General features: G+C 41.9%; 1 protein-coding gene across 3 annotated transcripts; it reads left to right on the top strand.

The window, feature by feature from the left end:
* The first annotated feature begins 4,220 nt into the window (after nt 1-4,220).
* Nucleotides 4,221-20,013, top strand: pcgf5a (polycomb group ring finger 5a). Of its 3 annotated transcripts, none has more exons than XM_060932846.1 (9): nt 4,221-4,305; nt 6,095-6,349; nt 6,578-6,674; nt 6,800-6,855; nt 12,943-13,002; nt 13,264-13,415; nt 16,061-16,159; nt 17,218-17,307; nt 19,289-20,013. In XM_060932846.1, exons 2-9 carry the CDS (start codon nt 6,238-6,240, stop codon nt 19,334-19,336), a joined length of 714 nt encoding a protein of 237 aa, XP_060788829.1. In that variant the 5' UTR covers nt 4,221-4,305; nt 6,095-6,237; the 3' UTR covers nt 19,337-20,013. The 3 variants fall into 3 exon arrangements, with proteins under 3 accessions (XP_060788829.1, XP_060788828.1, XP_060788830.1); XM_060932845.1 differs by having other exon boundaries at nt 6,138-6,349; XM_060932847.1 differs by lacking the exon at nt 12,943-13,002 and having other exon boundaries at nt 6,138-6,349.
* The last annotated feature ends 306 nt before the right edge of the window (nt 20,014-20,319 follow it).

Raw genomic sequence — 20,319 nt, forward strand, 5'->3', positions numbered from 1 at the left:
CAACTCCTGGGAGTCACTTGCTCAGGATCGTCCAGCATGGCGAGCAAAGCTCACCAGTGGTGCACGTGCAGCAGAGATGAAACTCATCACCGAGGCCCAGAAGAAATGAGCTGCGTGGGAGGCTCAAACTATCGCTACCCCACTACAGCACCTACCCACGCATGCCCAACATGTGGGCACACCTTCAAAGCCCGGATTAGCCTCATCAGTCACCTCCAGACCCATAACCACCACCCACCAAATTGAAGTCATGGTCATCTTTGACCCCAAAGGATGAACATCATATAATGTGTTATAATGTCACATCTTTATGATGAATGTGTTATTCATTCTTTAAATGTAAACAGAAACAGTTATCGCTGCCAACCAATCAGAAGAGCTGGAGACTCTGGGAGGATCAAAATAAACACACACACAAACACACACATACACACACACTTCCTGATATGGTCATTTGGACTCCAGACTGTTTTTATGGTTTTCCACAAAGGTATGTAACACATGTGCACACACACTAAGGAACAGGTGGAAACAAACACACACACACACACACACACACACACACACACTGCTATATAAGTATATCTATATGTATATAATTGTTTAGCCCTGCAACGACCTGGTGACCTGTCCAGGGTGTACCCCACCTCTCGCCCATAGTCAGCTGGGATGGGCTCCAGCTTGCCTGCGACCCTGCACAGGATAAGCGGCTACAGATAATGGATGGATGGATGGATGGATGGATGGATGGATGGGTATATAATTGTAACGATTATGGAACCAGTTGCTGGAAGTTTTGTTCCCAAATTTTTTCATGTTGTCAGTAAAATCACCATAGCAACTGATGACTTTATATATAAATGTAGGTCAAGTTGAAATAGCAAACATATTAAACATGACTGTGTGGTTTTTAAATGTTTAACCTAAATGTTTAATCCTTTCCATTTTGACAACGCTCAGCTAGTCAGCAGGAAAACACTGGGAATGACGTCATCGGAGTGAAATATCGGGAAATATGTCACTCAGATCCGGGATGGGCGGCACGGTGGTGTAGTGGTTAGCGCTGTCGCCTCACAGCAAGAAGGTCCTGGGTTCGAGCCCCGGGGCCGGCGAGGGCCTTTCTGTGTGGAGTTTGCATGTTCTCCCCGTGTCCGCGTGGGTTTCCTCCGGGTGCTCCGGTTTCCCCCACAGTCCAAAGACATGCAGGTTAGGTTAACTGGTGACTCTAAATTGAGCGTAGGTGTGAATGTGAGTGTGAATGGTTGTCTGTGTCTATGTGTCAGCCCTGTGATGACCTGGCGACTTGTCCAGGGTGAACCCCGCCTTTCGCCCGTAGTCAGCTGGGATAGGATCCAGCTCGCCTGCGACCCTGTAGAAGGATAAAGCGGCTAGAGATAATGAATGAATGAGATCCGGGATGTATTTTGTATGAAAAATGTGAGTTTTTCAACATGAGAAGATAAACTTCATATCTTCAAGCCAATGTGTGATTTTCTTTTTATTATACTGATACATTCACAAACAAAGTATCCAAATTTATCAAAACGAATCATCGATTTCCTCATGAGTGACATATAGAGATTTATGTCACGGTTTTGGTTCTTCATGTCCCGGATGGAGCTGAGATGAAAAATGTGAGTGGTGTACAGTATTTCCCAGTAAAACACTCGTTTCCATATAACCTAAAAGAATAAAGTGCTAAGACATGTTTAATTGCATTTCCCAGAATGCACTGCAGCCAGGAAGCATGTGATTGATTGTTGCAGAAAAAAGATGCAATAGGAGATAAATGTATAAACTGCACAGATTTGTTTATCTGTGTCCTTTTTTGTCTTAGCTGTTTATAAATGTATATTATTGTGCAGGAGCAGTTTCTCAGTGTGTGGATTCTTCTCATCTAACCAAATCGCCGTTACTCTGAAACAGCTGAGGTGAGAGTTCTAGGAAATGCAGACTTTCCTCTTTGATTGTGCAATGTAAAAGAATAAAGCATTAAGTGATTTTTAACTACATTTCCCAGAATGCACTGCAGCCAGGAATCAGGTCACAGGAATATTCCCATCACTTGTCATCACTGAGGAGGCATCTTTCCCTTCCTCACGCAGGAATTTTTGATCTTTAAATTTGGCTTGAGCTCCTACAATTCGATTGGCTCAGCAGGTTACTGTCACCTTGATTCTTCATTTTCTCTAGAAGGAAGATGGTGAAGAAGACGTTATCAAGAATAACCTTTAGGTGTGTTCAGACTGAAGAGTTTTTGGGACTTATTGAGAGGAACTACCCCTGAGGAGCTCTCCTGAGAACTACATACCTTCCAGGGCTTTTCTTCTGTTTGTATTCACAACACCAGTAAGAACACTGAAGTGGTGCAAGATGGCTTGATGCTAGCAGGAAATGCAAGCAAAGATTTTTATATTTTGCTCAGGTGTGTCAAAATTGTGCTGTATTTCCTCCAAAGTTTTAAAAATGGTGATTGATGGTGCTGCGTTGGCTTGTGTTCAACCAGTCAACATACATTTATGTCTTGACCAATCACCATACACTTCCATCGCTCGTGGTTCCTCTGATTCTGGAAGAGTACCTACCCTGAAGTAGATTTTTAAAAATCCCACAAAATGGCATTCTAAGGACTATGATTGTTCTCAGTTCCTGCAGTACGGGGACACAAAACAGTGGGAACTTCCTCTGACAGTTCTCAGAACTATGAAAGTGTCTTGTGAGACTCTTCTCTTTTACTGTATGTCCTCACACAGCTGGAGAACAGCTTCTGTTGCCATGCCAAGTTCCCCTACATGACCTCTGCCTCCACTGGCTCCCTGGTGGAGCTCAAACTGGTGGTACATGTAACCAGATGCCCCACTTTGAAGCCCCAGGGCTTGTGTTTCTTGGGAATGCTTTGTTTTTGAGGTTGATGGACATTGGCCTCATTAATACCATTTTGGCTGACCAACACATTGTAATTCTGAGGGAGCCTCCTTGCAGCATATATACTATAATTATATTATATATCCATGGACCATTTTTAAAAACTATTTAGACAATAAATATCTATCTGGCATATCACTTCAGTGACATGGCCACTCTGATGGCTTCAGCCATCAAAGTCTCTAGGGAAGAATTACAGTCGTGGGTTCCTGATGCTTTCTATTGGATTATTATAGAGGTTTTCTCCTCTCAATCATTCACACTCACACCTATGGACAATTTAGAGTCACCAGTTAACCTAACCTGCATGTCTTTGGACTGTGGGGGAAACCGGAGCACCCGGAGGAAACCCACACAGACACGGGGAGAACATGCAAACTCCACACAGAAAGGCCCCCATTGGCTGCTGGGCTCGAACCCAGAACCTTCTTGCTTTGAGGTGACAGTGCTAACCACTACACCACCGTGCCACCAATAATAAATATATCATAATATTAATGACCTCATGCTATTTTATCCAAGTAACACATGGAGTCCTGATAAACAGGATGTAACCACGGACAGTGAGTGCACACTGATTCAACAGAACATAGGTTTTTACTGGTTATTAATATTCCAGAGGTCACAGAGTCATGTCCAATGACATCCGCCATTTTGGATTTATGATGCGATATTTCAGGGTAACAAACATTAATAAAGGCCCTGATTACACAGAGAGACAGTAAAGGGTGAGGGGACGCCCCTCTGATGGTTTGTAGTCAGAACTGAAAATCATGTGGTTTAAAATGATGTTTAAAAACAGTCTGTAGTGGACACAGTGCAGGAAATATAAATTAAATAAAATACACAGATGAGCCTTTTATTCTTCTTCTTATTATTATTATTATTATTATTATTGTTTCTTGTGACAAAAATCTATTTTAATTATTTTAAACATTATATGTATATTTTACATCCTACTACTACTAATAATAGTACTTTTTAATGAATATGTTTAAAACATTAATTCTAAATTAATGTTTTATAAATTAATGTCTAATTGTAATTTATTTATAATTATTTTATAATTTATCATGAGTAATTATTAATTAATGTTAAATTATAATTAAAACATTATCATTCAAACTAATTTAGTATTATATTTTAATTATCAGAAACAAAACGTTAATAATAATAATAATAATAATAATAATAATAATGTGTTCCGGCCGGTTGGGCTGCCCGCGCGCTCTCGGGGTTGAGGATGAGATGAGAGTGAGCGCGCGTGACCCCGCCTCTCCGCTTCCTGCGCGAGCTGTGCCGCTTCACTCGTTCCGTTTTTACCGCCTTCAGAACTCGCGTGCGTCATTAACGGCGGCACGACGGAGCACCGGTGAGTCGGTGAGTAGATCCGAGCGCGTGGAAGTGAGCACGCGGTTCCGTTACACCGTTATTTTATTTTAGGGCATGGAAGTGTGTGTGTGTGTGTGTGTGTGTGTGTGTGCACGCGCAAAGTTTTGCTCGGGGGTTCGGAATAACCAGAACCCGGTCCAAAACAAAACCCGGACAGACTCCCCCCCCTTTTAAACGATGAGCGGTGACGTCACTGGTGGTATGGCGTACAGAGACGGAATGTGCGCGCGCGTGTGATGAGGGAAACTGGGTTTCGCGCGTGTCCGCTTCGCGCGCTAACATTCTAATGTGACGTAACCTATTTGCGAGGCGTTAACGGCACACACACACACACACACACACCGGTAACTCTGTGGTGCGCGAGCTGACGCCACCTGTCCCGCGCGCTGCGCGGCTGCTATCAAAATGACGTCACATGAAGGTTCACAGAGATGACGTAGCTGGGAAACAAACACATACAAGCATTATACACACTGTTACATAACAGCTTAGATAGGTTGGCTGTGACGTCATGGGGCGGAGCAACGGCACATTTAGCCCCCTATTGAGTCAATCTACTACACAATGAGTGTAAAAGTTTTACTCTGGAGTCTAAATATTATTTATAGTGTGCACTGTGATCATCATGAGAATTATACACAATACAAAAGCGTGTGTGTGTGTGTTCTGTAAGCACTTTATCCCACTCAGAGTGCTTGTAGATCTGCAGTGTATCAGTTACACTCATTCCTATAGTCAGTCCACCTACTGCCAGATGTGAGGAACCTGAAGGACCCTGGAGGAGATCGTCACAGACACGAGGAGAACATGTGAAGCTCCACACATGCAGGAAACTGAGCTCAGGATCCGACTGGGATTACTTTTCTTTGTTTTGGACTTGTTTTCCAGAGCTCCTTGTTTTCTAGTTCCTGGTTTAGACCTTGCCAGTTTTCCTGATTCTCCAACATGGATTAGTCCAGGGGCGGCACGGTGGTGTAGTGGTTAGCGCTGTCGCCTCACAGCAAGAAGGTCCGGGTTCGAGCCCCGTGGCCGGCGAGGGCCTTTCTGTGCGGAGTTTGCATGTTCTCCCCGTGTCCGCGTGGGTTTCCTCCGGGTGCTCCGGTTTCCCCCACAGTCCAAAGACATGCAGGTTAGGTTAACTGGTGACTCTAAATTGAGCGTAGGTGTGAATGTGAGTGTGAATGGTTGTCTGTGTCTATGTGTCAGCCCTGTGATGACCTGGCGACTTGTCCAGGGTGAACCCCGCCTCTTACCTGAAGTTAGCTGGGATTGGCTCCAGCTTCCCCCACAACAATAAGTGGGATAGATGGTGGATGGATGAGTCCAGTCTAATGTTGTCTTCCTGTCTGTCGTCTCACTCTGCTATAGTTATTGACTCATGAGTTGCTTAAAATAAAAAACACGCTGTCCTGTTTGTAACACATGCACACATTAATGGTTGCGTATTAAGAGATCAGTCACTTTAGTCACATATCAAAATGTTTGTAAGTGAATGTACTGTCAGTGTTTCTCTCTTACTGTATATAGATGACTTTTAACAAACTGGAATCTGGGAGTCATAATGACTGATTATGATCGTCAGTTCCTGTATATGTGTGTGTGTGTGTGTGTGTGTGTGTATATGAAATTGACAGGTTTTTTTTGAGAATCATCCAGAAGTTACTCTTAGTGAACCCACACATACGTTCCAGCAGTGAGACAGGACTTTCCACAAACGTCACAAATCTGTTTTCACTTGCTCAGAACCTGAGTTAGGTGTATGTTTCTTTTCTTTAAGCTGTTCATTTCAGACCTTTTAAAACTCCTCACTTGTCGAGCAGAAGGAGGATGCAGTGGCTGCCTCAATCCGGTGATACAGCACTGTCACCATGGCGACCCAGTGCTTGTTTTTGACCCCTGACCTCTGACCTTCTGCTGAAGATGGCAACCCAGAGAAGGCACCTGGTCAGGGACTTTAACCGCTACATCACCTGCTCCGTGTGCCGGGGTTACCTGATCAAACCCACCGCCGTCACCGAGTGCCTCCACACCTGTGAGTGCACTTATGACCTTTGAACCTTATCATGTCATCATCAGTGTTCATCATGACCATGTTCTCTAGTAAACCTGGTCTTCCAAGGAATCCGCTAAATCCCCAAAGATTCACAGATATCCTATGATCGAATACAGAATAAACTGCACACTGGACTGCTGACAGCATCAGACAAAATGAATAATAATATGAAATAAATCGTGTGTGTGTGTGTGTGTGTGTGTCCAGTCTGTAAGAGCTGCATCGTCCAACACTTTGAGGAGAGTAATGAGTGTCCTGAATGTGGCATTCAAGTCCATGAAACCAATCCTCTAGAGATGCTGAGGTAACACACACACACGCAAACACACACACACACACACACACACACACACACACACACACACACACACACCTGTATCTCTCTCCTATTAGTTCTGTAGTTCTCACATTTCACCTTTCTCTGTTAAGGTTGGATAAAACATTGGAGGAAATCATCTTTAAGCTGGTGCCTGGTCTGAGAGAGAGTGAGACACACACAGACACACACATGCTTTTTTTACACACATCTTTTACACGTATATATATATATATATATACATACATACACACACACACACACACACACACACACACACACACACACAACCCCGATTCCAAAAAAGTTGGGACAAAGTACAAATTGTAAATAAAAACGGAATGCAATGATGTGGAAGTTTCAAAATTCCATATTTTATTCAGAATAGAACATAGATGACATATCAAATGTTTAAACTGAGAAAATGTATCATTTAAAGAGAAAAATTAGGTGATTTTAAATTTCATGACAACAACACATCTCAAAAAAGTTGGGACAAGGCCATGTTTCCCACTGTGAGACATCCCCTTTTCTCTTTACAACAGTCTGTAAACGTCTGGGGACTGAGGAGACAACAGGGCCTAAATTTGGGCGCGGGATTGCGGGTATTGCGCATATTTTTTAAAATTCCCGCACCTTTAATGATTCTAATGCGAGAGATTCCCGCACACATTACTGCATTGCCTGACAACGTCAATCTAATAATGGATCAGTGTGAATGCGCGACTACCTTCTGTTCTCAAGGTTACTTGAATTGAACCGTCCTTTTACTGACTGACCCCCCTCTTATCTCCCCCCGTAGCCTCATCTCATTATCTGTAGCCGCTTTATCCTGTTCTACAGGGTCGCAGGCGAGCTGGAGCCTATCCCAGCTGACTACGGGCGAAAGGCGGGGTTCACCCTGGACAAGTCGCCAGGTCATCACAGGGCTGACTCATAGACACAGACAACCATTCACACTCACATTCACACCTACGCTCAATTTAGAGTCACCAGTTAACCTAACCTGCATGTCTTTGGACTGTGGGGGAAACCGGAGCACCCGGAGGAAACCCACGCGGACACGGGGAGAACATGCAAACTCCGCACAGAAAGGCCCTCGCCGGCCACGGGGCTCGAACCCGGACCTTCTTGCTGTGAGGCGACAGCACTAACCACTACACCACCGTGCCACCCCCCCGTAGCCTACTCAGAAAAAAAAAACAGCAGACACAGACAGTTCACACACACACACACACACACACACACACACACACACACACACACACACACAGATACAGCGCGTGCGCTCTTCATCTCTCAGACTTTAGCTGTAAAACACATGGACCGCTGGCTAAAACGTACAAGTGCAGTGGCAGAAGTTTCCCCTGCTAAAAGGAAAACTCCTGAATTCGATGGTGGTAATAGCAGTGTGAGTGACACCGTTGAGAATACTGCTGAGAATACACAGGACAAGACAGCTAACGTTAACATCGACGTTGCAAAGAGGAAGCGCAGAAACAACTTTCAGGCAACCTGGCTGAAAATATATCCTTGGCTTGAATTTAATGATGGTGAAATGAGCTGCTCGATTTGCAAAGCCCATAGCACTGCAATTTTTAAAAGCAGATGTTTTAAGACGTCAACGTTAATTTGCCATTCAAATGGCGTTTCCCATACCGCAGCAATGAAACGCAAGCGTGAGGCTAATTTAGCAAAGAATGCCATGGCTAATGCGATCGAAGTAGTCCAGTTCCAGTGCGAGGAGGAAACAAAAGGCCTTCTAAAAACCGCATACTTTGTTGCAGAGGAGGAAATGCCCAACTCAAAATTTAGCCCCTTAGTTAAATTTTTGGAGACGGAGTGTCCCGCTTTCAAAAAACCGTCACCAGACAGTTATGGAACTTATGTGAATGAGAAGGGAGCAACAGAAATGCACCAGGCTATCACAGACACACTCACAGAAGATCTTGACGCTGCTGTGCTAAAAAGTCCTGTGTTTGCCTTAATACTAGATGAATCCACTGATATAAGTAACATGAAGCGACTTATTACATATGTGAGGTACATAAATGATGACAAGATTAAAACAGCATTGTTCAGGAACAGTGAAATTATGGATGGAAGAGCAGATACCATATTTGAGGATGTAAAGAAGTTGATGACAGAAAAGAAATTGGAAGGCAAAAAACTTGTAGCAGTCTGTACTGATGGAGCTGCGGTCATGACCGGCTGCCGCCGAGGAGTTATTAAGAAACTCAGAGATGAATTCAACTCTGCTTTGATAGGGGTACATTGCACTGCTCATCGACTTTCTCTCGCGGCCAGTGATGCAGCCAGATGTGTGAAAAATGTGAAAAAATTTCAAGAAGATTTAAGTCTATTCTTCTGTTTTTCAGTAACTCCGCTGTTAGGAGCAACAAGCTCCATGAATTGCAGAGACAGTTAGGTGAGGCTGAACTGAACTTCACCAAGCCACATACAGTCAGGTGGCGCTCAGTCCACAATGCTGTGTCTGTGGTGTGTAGATCACTGAAATCTCTTAGAGACGTCCTGGAACACATGGCTGCATCCAATAACCAGGATGCTGACAAAGCCAAAGGTTTACTGAACTCTGTCAGGCAGTTCAATTTTGTTGCCCTCTGTCACACACTCAAAGATGTACTTATGCATGTTGTCATTCTCTCTAAACATTTTCAAAGACAAGCTCTGGACTTCTCCACAGTCCAACCAATGGTTGAAGGTACCAAAGAGGCTCTGAGAGAAATAATAGTCCACCCTGGCCCAGCGGAGCAGGAATTCTTTAGCTCTCAGATGGCAACAAGTTTAAAGGAGACAAGCTTTTTGACCTCAACACTCAAAAGCCTGCCTTTGACATCATGAAGAGTAGGTATATTGGGGCACTTATTGATGAAATTGACAGAAGATTCCCTGCTGATGCACTCACTATTTTGGAACCGAAAAAAGCCATAGTGGCAAAGCGATCCTCTGAAAATTTTTCTCTTTATGGTGCAGAGAAACTTGAAAACCTCCTAGCACACTTTTCAACTGATGTAAGTGCAGGTGAAGCTCGGTCAGAGTTCGCATTGCTTAAGCAAGTCATAGTTTCCAGCGATTTGTATGCTTCATTCTTCTTTCAACAGTTTGCAGAGTCTGTGTTGCTTGATCATGGTGGCATCTTCACTGAAATGGAGAAACTCATTAAGATGGCAATGGTCATGACAGTTGCCAGTGTGTCATGTGAACATGGGTTCAGCACACAAAACAGGATTAAGACCAAATTCAGAAATTCATTGAGTAACACCAGCCTCACCAATTTAATGATCATTTCTGAGCTTGGCCCTCCCCGAGAGCAGTTCGATTTCAAAAGAGCTGTAATCAAGTGGGAAAAGATGAAGCAGAGGCGACAGAGGACAGGGAGAGATTAAAGCAAGGAAAAGGAGCGATAAAAAGGAATTTGCAAAGGATACTGATGCAGATCAGAGATGACTACTAAGAGAAGGAAAAGGGACGACTACACAGATATGCAGTGCTGCGGTCAGCAAAGACTGGTCATGTAAATAAAAAGTTCATAAATTCATTCATACATTTTTTGAAAGTTTTTTTTTTGATTAGAGACATGAAGAGGACAAGGATTAGATCAGAGCATGGCTATAAGAAAAAAGTATTTACAAGGAAAAGCAAAGGACACTGATGCTGACAAAAGGGAGGACCACTAGGAGAAAGAGTAGGAAAGACTACATGTGTACAAGAATCCTGCACTCAGCAAAGATGAATTGTTCAGTGTTGAGAACAATTTGATTTTTTTTTAAATTAAAGATGGCATATGACACAGGAGACAGGGCTATATGGTATAAGAGAATCCTGACAAGTCAACAAAGACTGTTGTCATGTTAACGTTCTATATGTGGACTGAAACAAAGTTTGTAAATTCATTCAGTGTTAAGAACAGTTTGATAGTGTTTTCTTATTTTAATTGTAGACATTAAACAGAGGACAGGGATGATCAGCTCAGACATGAGAATAGAAAAATGATATAAAAGTTGATAAAAAAAAGATGATATAAAAATGTTATAAAAGGAAAAAGCAAAGGTCACTGATTAAAGAGATGGTCACTGAAAGAAGAGACAAATTTAAGAGAATCCTGAAAAGTCAGCAGACTGGTTTAAGTTAGATTTTAAGTTAGACTTGTTGTGTCAATAAATTCATTGAGTGCTATTAAGAACAGACTGATTTTTTTCTTTTTTTATAATTAAACGAAGCAGTGACACTTAAAGAATAGTGCATGAAGATGAGGAAGAAGCAGCTGTGTAAAGCAACACTAAGGAGGTTGTAAAATTAGCTTCACTAAAAGGCACACAACCTTCCAAACTCTTCCTCGAGCCTTACTCGCACTGCTAGAAAACGGCTATTGGTGTTTGATGGCATAATACAGTCAGTCAGCAATGTCATGCTGTAAAGGATCTCTTTCATTTTGTGGTGGTTTTCTACCCTCCACCCGAAACTGAACAGTCCATATCTTAGACGGCTGGTGGGAATAATACTTGCATTTATCCACCCGGCCTTTGTCTGACAATGCTATCCAAATTTGGAGATATCAAAATGAAAAGTCTACTAAAAAGGATCCCTCAAATGGTGACAAAAGGTTACAGACTGTAGAGATCTTCAATCTGAGTAGTGGCAGAAGGTAAGACCTAAGCTATTTAAGCCCACAAGTAGCGTTCCCCGCAAACTGTATAATGTTTGGGGGGAAACTGTGTAAATCCCCCCCATTTGAGTCACTGAGGGGGGAATTCCCCCCCATTCTGAAAAATGAAATTCAGGCCCTGGACAAGTTGCTCAAGTTTAGGGATAGGAATGTTAACCCATTCTTGTCTAATGTAGGATTCTAGTTGCTCAACTGTCTTAGGTCTTTTTTGTCGTATCTTCCGTTTTATGATGCGCCAAATGTTTTCTATGGGTGAAAGATCTGGACTGCAGGCTGGCCAGTTCAGTACCCGGACCCTTCTTCTACACAGCCATGATGCTGTAATTGATGCAGTATGTGGTTTGGCATTGTCATGTTGGAAAATGCAAGGTCTTCCCTGAAAGAGACGTCGTCTGGATGGGAGCATATGTTGCTCTAGAACCTGGATATACCTTTCAGCATTGATGGTGTCTTTCCAGATGTGTAAGCTGCCCATGCCACACGCACTAATGCAACCCCATACCATCAGAGATGCAGGCTTCTGAACTGAGCGCTGATAACAACTCGGGTCGTCCTTCTCCTCTTTAGTCCGAATGACACGGCGTCCCTGATTTCCATAAAGAACTTCAAATTTTGATTCGTCTGACCACAGAACAGTTTTCCACTTTGCCACAGTCCATTTTAAATGAGCCTTGGCCCAGAGAAGACGTCTGCGCTTCTGGATCATGTTTAGATACGGCTTCTTCTTTGAACTATAGAGTTTTAGCTGGCAACAGCGGATGGCACGGTGAATTGTGTTCACAGATAATGTTCTCTGGAAATATTCCTGAGCCCATTTTGTGATTTCCAATACAGAAGCATGCCTGTATGTGATGCAGTGCCGTCTAAGGGCCCGAAGATCACGGGCACCCAGTATGGTTTTCCAGCCTTGACCCTTACGCACAGAGGTTCTTCCGGATTCTCTGAATCTTTTGATGATATTATGCACTGTAGATGATGATATGTTCAAACTCTTTGCAATTTTACACTGTCGAACTCCTTTCTGATATTGCTCCACTATTTGTCGGTGCAGAATTAGGGGGATTGGTGATCCTCTTCCCATCTTTACTTCTGAGAGCCGCTGCCACTCCAAGATGCTCTTTTTATACCCAGTCATGTTAATGACCTATTGCCAATTGACCTAATGAGTTGCAATTTGGTCCTCCAGCTGTTCCTTTTTTGTACCTTTAACTTTTCCAGCCTCTTATTGCCCCTGTCCCAACTTTTTTGAGATGTGTTGCTGTCATGAAATTTCAAATGAGCCAATATTTGGCATGAAATTTCAAAACGTCTCACTTTTGACATTTGATATGTTGTCTATGTTCTATTGTGAATACAATATCAGTTTTTGAGATTTGTAAATTATTGCATTCCGTTTTTATTTACAATTTGTACTTTGTCCCAACTTTTTGGGAATCAGGGTTGTGTGTGTGTGTGTATATATATATATATATATATATATATATATATATATATATATATATATATATATATATATAAAATGTATGTGTGTGTGCGTGTGTGTGTGTTTTACTATCATTACTAAACCAGAGGAGGAACAACAGGAAATGGATTTCTGGCGGAAAAATAAATCCAAAGCTAATGGGGAAGGTAAGACACACACACACACACACACACACACTGTCCTGGTCAGTGTATAATACATCTGACTATAATAATTTTCTTTCTTTATTAATTAATTAATTTGTTTGTTTGTTTACATAACCCTCATGCACAATATCTTCACTGTGGAGTCTTTAAACTATTGGCACCCCCTGTGATCGATTCCGTCTTCTTCAGTAGGCAACAAAAGCACAGCTTGCTTTAAATGATCTGTAGTGTTACGTGTGTGTGTGTGTGTGTGTGTCTTAGATGGTCCAAGGGCTAAAAGGTCTCGTGTGAGTGAGGATGAAGAGGACAGAGAGGAAGGTGAACGAGGTGATTATCACAGGAACGACCCACAGATTGCCATCTGCCTTGACTGCCTGAGGAACAATGGCCAATCAGGAGAGAGCACAGTGAAGGTGGGCGTGGCTTATTCCATTTACAAATAAAACTAACAAATCCAGATTCAAGCAGAAGGATGACTGGAAATGATTGTGTATTTATTTGAGATTTCATTTTTCAGCTGAATGAAAGACTAAATATATAAAAAAAACTTATGAAAATTTAAAACTATGATAACTCTGGATCACACACTGCACCCGGGGCATTAATTTTTACCCCCAGTGAGAAGGAGGACTCGGGGTATTAGATATAATGTGGATCAGAGCCAACACACCTTTCATCCCGAGTTAGAGAGCCGTTTTCTCTGTTCTGTGTGTCTGGGTTGAAAAGACTCACGGTGCCATTAGCAGGAGAGTGAGAGCCTCACTTCAAAAGGAAGCTCAGTGGGAAACTCGACACTCATTCTGCTGGAGTCTGATCAGACTGATCCAATCTGAACCATCTGTAGGTGTTTTCAGACCAAACAGATGTCTAAGGGCTCATTGAGAGGACTAACCCTGTGGGGATCCCCCCTGAGTACCACAGACCTTCCAGGGTGTTTTTCTATTTGCATTCACGCCAACAGTAGGAACACTGAAGTAAGCGAGACGTTCGTAGGAAATACCAGCAAAATTGTTTATATTTTGCTCGGACGAGTCAAAATCACTCTGTATTTCCTCCGTCGTATATATGCTCCATAAAGCCTGGACTTCAGATTTTCAACTGTCAGTCCATTTGTCTGTGTGTTTTATGTGGCTGATGTCTATATGGCAAAAGTTTTATATGGATTTTTTTAAAATAGCATTTGACCAATCAACCAATTTACATCACTCATGGTTCCTCCTGTGCTGGGAGAGAACCTACCCTGAAGGAAGAGCTGAAAAAGTCCCTCAGAAGGGCATTCTAAAAATTATAAAAGAGTTCCTCTGATCCTAAAGTGCCTCACGTGTCCAATCCGGGGTGTTTCTAGAGTGGGCCTGGAGTGCTCTGGGGTGGTGAGAGTCTCAGAAAGTCTTTTCACTGACCCCAGTGTTAGAGCAGCCGTGAGCCACGTGTCAGGAACACTATTCTGGATTTACCACCACCACCAACAACAACAATAACACTGCATTTAATCATGAAGGAATCAGTCTTTTTAAATGAGTCATTAAAGTAGGGTGACCAGATTCCCCGAGTCTAAAACCGGGACACTTTGCGCGTGACCGTGATACTCGTGCACACACGCGCGTTTTGATGTAAACATGCGCGGCTCAAACCGGCTCAGACAGGTGCCTTTATCATTTTGTAGAAGTCACTTTTATCAACATTTCAGAGAATAATCAAGTATTTTCTTGTTATCTACATGTACTTCTATCACAATTCAGTTAAAGTAAGAAAATCAGACAGCAGGTGTGATGATGGGGAATAGGCCAACAGCCTAAACTTCAACTGATTTGTTTCACCTTTGTGAAAACGCCAAGAAAATGCATTGCTTGTATATTAACATCAACATTTTATGCGATGACCTTTTTTTTTAAACAATAGGCTATGCATTGTAACAGGAATGAGCGCATGAGCCTAATCGCTCTCACCTCCGAACCTTTAACCAAAATGCCTCTGTTTAATCTTAACCAGTGTCGGCTATTAACTCTTTTGAAAACGTGAACCCTGAGTTGACAACAGCATCAAACACGTCAAGACAATCTGTGATACAGATTAAAGACACATGAAACAGATGAAAGACAGCAAAAAATGTTTCAGAAACACAGCCACCCTAAAGAAGATGCCATTTTATTGCATATATTTACATGATGAGTGAATTTGCTCCAGTAGCGCTTTATTGCCCGAGAGCCTGCTGGGAAACTGCGAGCAAGTATCGTCGAAATTGGCCCGGGTAATGAGCAAGACTTCGAGAGTAGGCGCGGTCATGCGATTCCTCTCGTCAGTCCAGGTGTTGCTCATGAGTGAAAATATTCGCTCAGCTGGAGCAGTGGTGCCAGGTAGGCACATGGCAAACTGGCAAAGCTGGCTGACATTGCTGTAAGGAATCTCCCTGCTCTTGAAGTGCGTGAACATCTCCGCCCAGCGCTCATCCGTTCAGCATTGTCGCGCAGTAGTTGACAGCTGCTAGCGAAAAAAAAGCCGTTATAACGCGGCCTCTATATTGCAACATTGTACAAATAGATACATTGTAAGGTTGACTGCGCACACGCGCACACTGATGCTGAATTGCTAGAAGCTTTATTGACATCGCGTTGGCTATATATGATCGCTGTAACCGGGACAGTTTGTTAGTGTTTGGTGTGAACTGGGACATTTCAGCGTCCCGACGGACCTTTGTCAGGACTGGGGACACGCAACTCAAAATCAGGACTGTCCCGGTCAAACCGGTACGTCTGGTCACGTTACATTAAAGTGAACAAAGTGAATTAGAAGTGATTCAGTCCTTCTGAATGAGTCACTAAGGCAAATTAATCAGTATCTATCACAAGAGATGTTTTATTAATCAGTGATTCAGTCTTTGTGAATCACTCAGTAAGGTGAATAAATGAGTTGTTTATGTGAATCAGTTACTATCCATTAATGGAATGAACGTCTGCTATGATTATTTTTTTGTTTTTTTTAGACTGCATCTTGTAATTTATGTCCTACTTTGCTGAGTGGATATAAATAAATTGTTTAAACGCGTGTGTGCGTGTTACAGGGTCTGATGAAGAAGTTTATCCGCTGCTCCACTCGTGTCACCGTCGGCACCATTAAGAAGTTTCTTTGTGTGAAGCTGAAATTACCGAGCTCTTATGAGGTAGGACATCAGAGTGCACTACCAAATGCCCTTATTTTATTATTTATCATACACAACGGTTCAAAAGTTTGGAATCAGTGTTTTCAGTCAAATACTTTTTTAAAGATACAACTAAAAGAAAAAATATCAGAATGAATCAGTGTCACTAACTCAATGTTTATAGTTTATGAACGAGTCTGTATTTTTGAATGAATCACTGCATGCGAACAAATCAGGATCAGTCACTCGACTCGTTAATGGCCGGAAATGATTCATTCTTTTTGAGCAAGTCATTAAGGTGGACAAGTCAATATCAGTCAGTCGACATGTTTCTTTTTCATTTTCTTCATCAAATGATTCCTTTATTACAATACTCACAGCTGGCTGCAATAAAGGAATCATTTGATGAACCAAAGAGTCTCTGTCTGTGTCTTAAGGTGAATTTCTACCTATTAGAGGTGTCTTTTTCAGCTGTATTTGCACCTGTGTCTGCTGAAGCTGATCCATCCTTGATTCAGTGAATCTTTTCACTGAAAACTGAGATTCGCTCATCTTTGGGTCAGTGAATCAGTTGACTCAGTGACCTTATTTAGTCAGGAAAAAATGTAAAAAAAAAAACCCTCTTCTAAGGTTGAACACAAACATGTTATGCAATATAAAAAAATCTCAAAAATTATTACCTATTTTATATGCATGACATGACCTGTTTGTTGTGTGTCTTAGACACAGACATGATGAAACATACAACTGAATGAATCAGTGAGCAAACCTGAACGAATCATTATAAGTGAATGATTGCAAATGATTCAAATCACTGCAAAGACTAAAAAAATTAATTTCTCTTGTTCACCCGAGGAAACGCTAAAGCTTTCATGAGCATGGCAGAACCAAATCGATTCTCCGACCGAGGAGTCATTTACAAATGTAAACAAATCATTCAGCTTGTTTTGGTTCCAAAATAATGAAAACAAAATAAATTAAATAATTTGTCCAAAATAAGAAGGCAGCTGTCCATGTGTCACCTTCTGTGTAATTGTGTGTGTGTGTGTGTGTGTGTGTGTGTGTGTGTGTTTTCCCAGCTGGATGTTTTGTGTAACGGGGAGATCATGGGGAAGGACCACACCCTGGAATTCATCTACCGAACCCGCTGGAGACTGCAGGGCGACACTGTGAGTGTGTATGAGTGTGTGTGTGTATGAGTGTGTGTGTGTGTGTGTGTGTGTGTGAATTGTTACCAAGGCTAAAAGGGAAAGTCGATATGTGATTGGCTGACAGACATGCACACACACAGTAAAAACAGAAGTTCAAAATTAAATATAGGCTTAAAGGATGTGTGTGATAATTATTTTAACCCCTACACACACACACACACACACACACACACACACACACACACACACACACAGCTGTCAGTGTGGGTGGGAATGACAGTAGCAAAAGCTCTTTGCAGCCACTGACAGCCCTGTGACTCACTTTTCTCCAGTTACAGACAGGAAAACAGCGTGCGTGCACACACACACACACACACACACACACACACGATCTGAAAGTGGCTTTGCATAAATGGTTTCATGTCCTTAACTAACCTTGTGAGACAGTGAGAGACAGGATAAAAAAAACAGAGAGAGAGAGCGAGATGAAGTGACAGAGACAGGAAGTGACACTAGAGGGGGCGTGGCTTCACTCTGGCTATTTTTTAGTATTGTAATGCATGCAGGATTGTATTAGTGCGTTATACTGAAAATAGTCAGAAATGAAAAATCTTTCAGTGACATTCCCAGTAAATATAATTAACAGATGTTATATACTTAGTATATTTGATGATTGATATGCTATATGACCAAAAGTATGTGCCCCCTGACCATCATACTCATGTCCTTGTTGTACATCCCATTCCAGATTTATTCCCTCTTTCCTGTTATAATAAGTTCTCTTCTCTTCTCTTCTCTTCTCTTCTCTTCTCTTCTCTTCTCTTCTCTTCTCTTCTCTTCTCTTCTCTTCTCTTCTCTTCTCTTCTCTTCTCTTCTCTTCTCTTCTGGGAAACCTTTCTACTGGATTTTGGGGCATGGCTGTGGGGATTTGTGTTCATTCAGTTCAGCTACAAGAGCATTAGTGAGATCAGCCACTGATGATGCGTGAGGAGCGTCCAGTTCCAGTTTATCCCAGATGTATTCAGTGTGGTTGAGGTCACTTTGTGGCTCTGAATTGAAACACATTTGAATGTGATGGCCAGGGGTGTACATACTTTTAGCCATAGAGAATGTAAAAATTCACAAATCTTCATCAAAGTCCATTAGCAGGGATTATAATATTGACACACGGCAACACACACAGGGATACTCCATCTTCACAAATCACAATCGTGATACAATAAGTAAATAAACCAATGAGAAGAGAGGGGCGGAGATGAGACAGGACTCAAAATAAAACACAGGTGTTGTGCTGTTGCTGCTGAGAGAGGAAATTCATGAGAGTACAGTATAGAACCAGAAACCCTCATTTAACCCCCACCGTGACTGAGCAGGAGAAACACGTCACTGAAGATGAACCGATGTGATGAATTAGTGATTAAGTAAAAAGCACATGCTCCTCTACTCTGAACTGATGTTAAATGAGTTCTACTGTAGATACTGTTTAACATACACACGGATTTGGTCGTAAAATCTAACACTGAGGTAACTACACACCACGTCAGTCTTCAGTTAGCTGGAGAGCATGTTGATAATAAAAGGCCAGCATGGAGGTGTCTGTAGTTTTTCACCTGATTTATAGCTCAAAAATGGCATCATTTCTTTCCTCTTTATCTCTCTCTGCATTTAGCCACTGATCCGATGTCCTGCCTTGTGCTAAATAATTTACATAAATCAGTGTGATTGGATGAAACGAAGGATCTGATACAGAAACTGTGATGTTTAGAAAAACATAGTTTTCTTTTCTACTTTGCCGTGTTTGCATGTTGACCACGTGCCAATCAGTGACTTCTGACTTAAAGTGTAGTTTTATGAGAGTAGTTCCAATGTTTATCATCTCAGCAGCCAATCAGGACCCAGTGTAGCGGCAGTGAGGCGTGCTGATGAACAAACAAATGTTTAAGTTGTAAATATAAACACATATATTACTGTGTGCTTTAAGTGTGTTTTCTCTCCCCAGGAATACCCCATGGTTCTCGAGTATCGTCCTCGCATTGATTTCGGCTGAAACCCAAACCGAGCTGCAGTGATGGACAGATGACAGAGAGAGAGAGAGAGAGAAGACTAAACACAGAAATGGCCAGTTTGTGTCTCTCATTCAACTTCCTCATTGTTCATCAATCACTTATTCCTGTGTGACAGGTCTTGGCTCCGCCCCCTGCGACACAACCATTTCTCTGTGAACGAAAAAAAAAACATTCAGCACTTCAGAAATGTACTTCAGGCAACTTTGGAAAGAAAGAAAGACTGTGTATGACAAGAGTCTTCCATTTTTTTATATTCTTGAAGACGAAGCAAATGTTTGGAAACGTAAATGAATAAACGTGCCTCTTTTGTACACACACACACACACACACACACACACACAGAGGAAAAGATTAACTACTTTAAAAAATGCATTTACTGGAAAGAAAGACTGCAGCCATTTTGTTTTCAAGCTTTTTTAAGGACATCAGTGCTGAGAAATCACTAATACTGGAGGAAATAATGAACAAAATGAAGTAGCAACCAGTTAACATAACAGACACACAGTCAAGGGTCACGCTAATCCTTTTCCACCAGCTTCCATTCATTGTTCGCCGTGTTAGCATGCCCAGTCTGAGACATTACAGAGAAACTTATTTCATTTTTACTAACCCCATTTTCAGAAAAGTTGGATATTTTCCAAAATGCAATAAAACCAATAATGTGTGATTTGTTAATTCACGTGAACCTTTATTTAACTGACAAAAGTACAAAGAAAAGATTTTCAGTAGTTTTACTGACCGACTTAACTGTATTTTATAAATAGAAACAAAGTTAGAATTTGATTCCTGCAACATAAAAAAAAGTTGGGACAGAAACAAAATAAGACTGAAAAGTTTATCGGCTATTCAACTAACACCATTCTGGAAGATTCCACATTCAGCAGGTTAATTGGTCACATGATTGGGTTTAGAAGGAGCAGCACCAAAGGCTCAGTGTGTGTAAGTAAGGATGGGCGTGGCTCAC

Source organism: Neoarius graeffei, chromosome 11, assembly GCF_027579695.1.
Source record: "Neoarius graeffei isolate fNeoGra1 chromosome 11, fNeoGra1.pri, whole genome shotgun sequence".
NCBI lineage: Eukaryota > Metazoa > Chordata > Actinopteri > Siluriformes > Ariidae > Neoarius > Neoarius graeffei.

Coding starts and splice junctions, on each gene's coding strand:
- pcgf5a (XM_060932846.1), top strand. CDS start 6,238: ATGGCAACCCAGAGAAGGCACCTGGTCAGGGACTTTAACCGCTACATC. Junction 6,350..6,577: donor CACCGAGTGCCTCCACACCT/GTGAGTGCACTT, acceptor GTGTGTGTCCAG/TCTGTAAGAGCTGCATCGTC. Junction 6,856..12,942: donor GGTGCCTGGTCTGAGAGAGA/GTGAGACACACA, acceptor TTACTAAACCAG/AGGAGGAACAACAGGAAATG.